The sequence below is a fragment of the Pinus tabuliformis genome, chromosome 9 (assembly GCF_031772625.1).
Source record: "Pinus tabuliformis cultivar Carrire ecotype Pingquan chromosome 9, CPIR1, whole genome shotgun sequence".
Taxonomy (NCBI): domain Eukaryota; kingdom Viridiplantae; phylum Streptophyta; class Pinopsida; order Pinales; family Pinaceae; genus Pinus; species Pinus tabuliformis.
The window spans coordinates 645,880,465-645,884,112 of record NC_142307.1 but is presented as its reverse complement, the minus strand read 5'-3'; the positions used below and the strand labels follow the sequence as shown (position 1 = coordinate 645,884,112).

General features: G+C 42.9%; 1 protein-coding gene across 1 annotated transcript; it reads right to left on the bottom strand.

Annotated features, from left to right (window-relative positions):
• Positions 1-1,699: 1,699 nt before the first annotated feature.
• LOC149150295 (uncharacterized) lies at positions 1,700-2,851 on the bottom strand. The gene has a single exon (XM_089442754.1). It carries the CDS (start codon positions 2,849-2,851, stop codon positions 1,700-1,702), a length of 1,152 nt encoding a protein of 383 aa, XP_089298880.1.
• Positions 2,852-3,648: the final 797 nt, after the last annotated feature.

Below are 3,648 nucleotides of genomic sequence, written 5' to 3'. Positions count from 1 at the left end.
TTTCCAAGCAGTCCATCTATTTTGATCCCACTCCGAGATGGAGGATAAGGAAGATATACCCTTCTCCTCCAACCAGTCATGGAGATCATTCAGATTGTGATGTCCTTTTAACGGCGCTGCTCCCATAATTCGATCATTCCAAATGGAAGTGTTTTCTCCGTTTCCAGGATTTCTTGAGAATTGATCTTTGATGTGGGGAATGGTTTTTTTGATAAGCCTCTAGATTTGGGTACAAGGACGGTCCGGGATCAGCCCATTAATCAACAAGGACCTCTGCCCGTTGAGATATTTCCTGGCCAAGGCTTCTCCCCACCACTGATCCTGCCCATTTAGCATGCGCCAGATTAGCTTAATACCAAGAGCTTTGTTTGTTATGTTTGGGAGGCGGATGGAGATACCTCCATATTCGAAGGGAAGAGTCACTTGATCCCACCGAACCAAACTGAACTTTTTGGAGTCCTGTCTCCCCCCCCGCCAAAGGAAGCCTCTGATTATAAGCTCCATTTGCTTATGAATGCTAGCTGGAGCCAAAGTTAAAGCGAACTGATAGATTGGCAAAGCTGAAAGGAGAGCTTTGATTAAGATGGTTCTACCAGCCAAGTTTAACCACATCATCCCCCAGCTTTGGATTTTCCCTCTTACTTTCTCGATTTGTTTATTCCAGGTCTCTGTCTTAATCCCTTCTTTGGCCAATGGTAACCCCAAATATATGAAATGGCTCCATTTTTGTTGTACTGGGATTTCCAGTATTTGAGATATCCTTTGCATGATGTTATTTGGCACATTCCAGGTGTATATTCTGCATTTTTTATTGTTCAAAAGACCTCCAGAGGCAGCTAGGAAGTCATCTAACACCTTTTTGAACCTTCTAGCAATTATACTAGATGCACCCCCAATCAAGAGGGTGTCGTCAGCGAAGAGAGAGTGATTAATTTCTTTAACCCCTCGAGCAATTCTGATGCCAGTAATCTCCCTTCTAATTCTCTAATTCTCCAGCTGAATGCTAAGCGTTTCTGCCATTATGATGTAAAGAAAATGGGAGAGCGGGCATCCCTACCTCAATCCTCTAGTGCAGCGGAAGTATCTATTGGGCCTTCCATTAATTAATGTTGCAATCCATGGGTTGGAGATGCATGCTTCGATGATCCTAATAAACTTGTTTGAAATGCCAAACTTTTGAAGAGCTGCAACAAGAAAGCGATGGAAAACACGGTCAAAAGCATTAGCCATATCCAACTTTATAACCATACCTCTTTCATTGTTTTGGATGCTACTGTGGATGGCTTCTTGAATGAGGATTACATTGTCAGTTATTTGCCTTTTTGGGACGAAGCCCCCTTGGTTTTCCGAAATGATACAAGGAAGGATTTTTTTTAGTCGGTTTGCCAAAATCTTAGTGATGATTTTATATGAGGAGTTACATAGAGAAATTGGCTTGAATCTATCAAAGGAGACAAGATTTGGCTCTTTGGGGATGAGGGCCAAGTGAGAAGTTTTCGTGTTTTCCCCCACTTTGTGTTTTTTGAAGACATTCTTAATCATACGTACTAGATCTTTTTTAATTGTCTCCCAATGGCACTTGTAGAAGGCGATGGTGAATCCATTGGGGCCTAGAGCTTTTTCTGGATGCATGCTCCAAACAACTTCCCTTATTTCCTCTGCTGTTACCTCCTTCTCGAGCTCACTGTTTCGCTGTTCACTAACTTTGCTGCTCCCCAGCTGTGAGGAGGATTTTAAAGTGGTTAAACGTTACTTCTTTTATTTCTTCTCTCCCCTTGATTTCCTGCCCTTCCACTTGGATTTTGTCAATTTGGTTGCCTGCTCGTCGAATCTTGAGGTTGTTGTGGAAAAAAGCAGTGTTCTTGTCCCTTGCTTGAATCCAAAGACATCTGGACTTTTGCCTAAGTTCCTCTTCTTCGTTTCTATTTTGCTGGTAAAGGGCCACAAACATTTTTGTTTCGTGGGCTTTGTCTTGTTCAGTAACTTGTTGGCTTTCTTTTTCTTTGTTCCACTTTTCCTGCTTGTCTTGCAACTCTGATTTTCGTTTCTTGTCCTTGAGAGCTTCTTCTCTGGCCCACGTTTTTATTTTTTCTCTCACATTTTTGAGCTTGGTCTCCCATACGTATTGTGGGGAGCCCAACACCTCTGCGTCCCAGCTTTCTTTTATTAAATTCCTGAAGCTATCCTTGCTGTCCCAAATTTTGCTATACTTGAATGGGATCGGACCTTGATTTTCCCACTTGTCCAGGATGAGCACAACCGGCTTGTGATCGGATGCCGAGGCATGCACGATTTTGCTCTTGATGGACGAAAAATTTGCTGCTATATCCTCCTGAATCAAGATTCTGTCAAGCCTTTCCTTTATGTTATGAACACCCGTTCTTTTGTTGCTCCATGTGAATTTTCCATTGCTAGGTTGGATATCAAGAAACTTATGTTCGCTAATAATATCCTCCAAGATTGCTCTTGACGGATCTCCAATGAATCTGCCTCCCAACTTTTCCTCTATATTCTGAATCAGATTTAGATCCCCTCCCATAACTAGATTGTCTATCTGAACATCTTGTACCTCTTCTTTTAGAGACTCCCAACATAAGGCTTTGTCTCTATAGTGATTTGGTGAGTAGATGTTTATGACTGTGTATTTGACGTTTGTGTTCTTCTTTGTTAAATCTGTCCTGACCCAGTTGCTGTTGAGTTTTTGGCTGATAATTTTCCAGTTCCATTTATTCCACAATGTACCAATGCCTCCTGAGGCCCCGTTTGAGTCTGTGGCTATTCCTTCATAATTTTTTTGAGTTGCTATCAGGTTTTGGAACTCTCGGTTACTGATTTTGGTCTCTTGGATCATTAATATATGCGGTTGTTCTTGCTTTATTAAATCTCTTGTTGCGTTGAGTTTTAAGGCAGAACCCAACCCCCTGCTATTCCAAGAGACCAAGATCATTATTTACTTGGTTTATGGTGGTTCCTAGCCTTGTCCTTCGGCTGCATTTTCTCCCCACTCCCTTTCTGTTTGCCAAGGAAGGTGTCCATTGGCTGTTGGGTTCCAATAGCCATATCCTTTGCTGCGACCTCATCTCTAAGTTCCTTGTTGGATTTCCTCCCGGCTTTTTTTGGCTGTTCCGGGGCATTGGAAGTTTCTTTGACTTTGTTTCTAGTGAGGATTCTATCAATGGAGGGTGGGGGAGGCGAGAAGCTGAGGGGTGGGGAGGAAGCACTGGAAGTAGCATTGAGCTGGGGAGGGGAATGAGGAGATGGAGGATCTTCATCCAAGAGTTCGAAGGGATTAGATGACGGTTGGACCAGAGGAGCAGGGCCGATGAGGGGGTTTGAGGAAGTAGTAGTATTTCCATGTGCTTGAGGGGGGTTCTGAATAGTTTGTTTGTTACTAGTTTTATTCCTTTTCACTTGTTCCCAGTTGTTTTCTTGGGTTTCTGCAGTCTCAACCGTCTCCACGTCCTTAAGTTTGCTACACCTATTTGCAAAATGACCATACTCATGACATACCTTGCATTTGAAGGGGATTTGTTCATAGTCCAGCTGTTGGATGTACGTTCATTGATCCACCTTGAGTTTGATTGCCTCCGGAAGCCCTTTTCTCAAATCTACTTCCACACAGATCCTGGCACAAGTTTGCATGTTGTC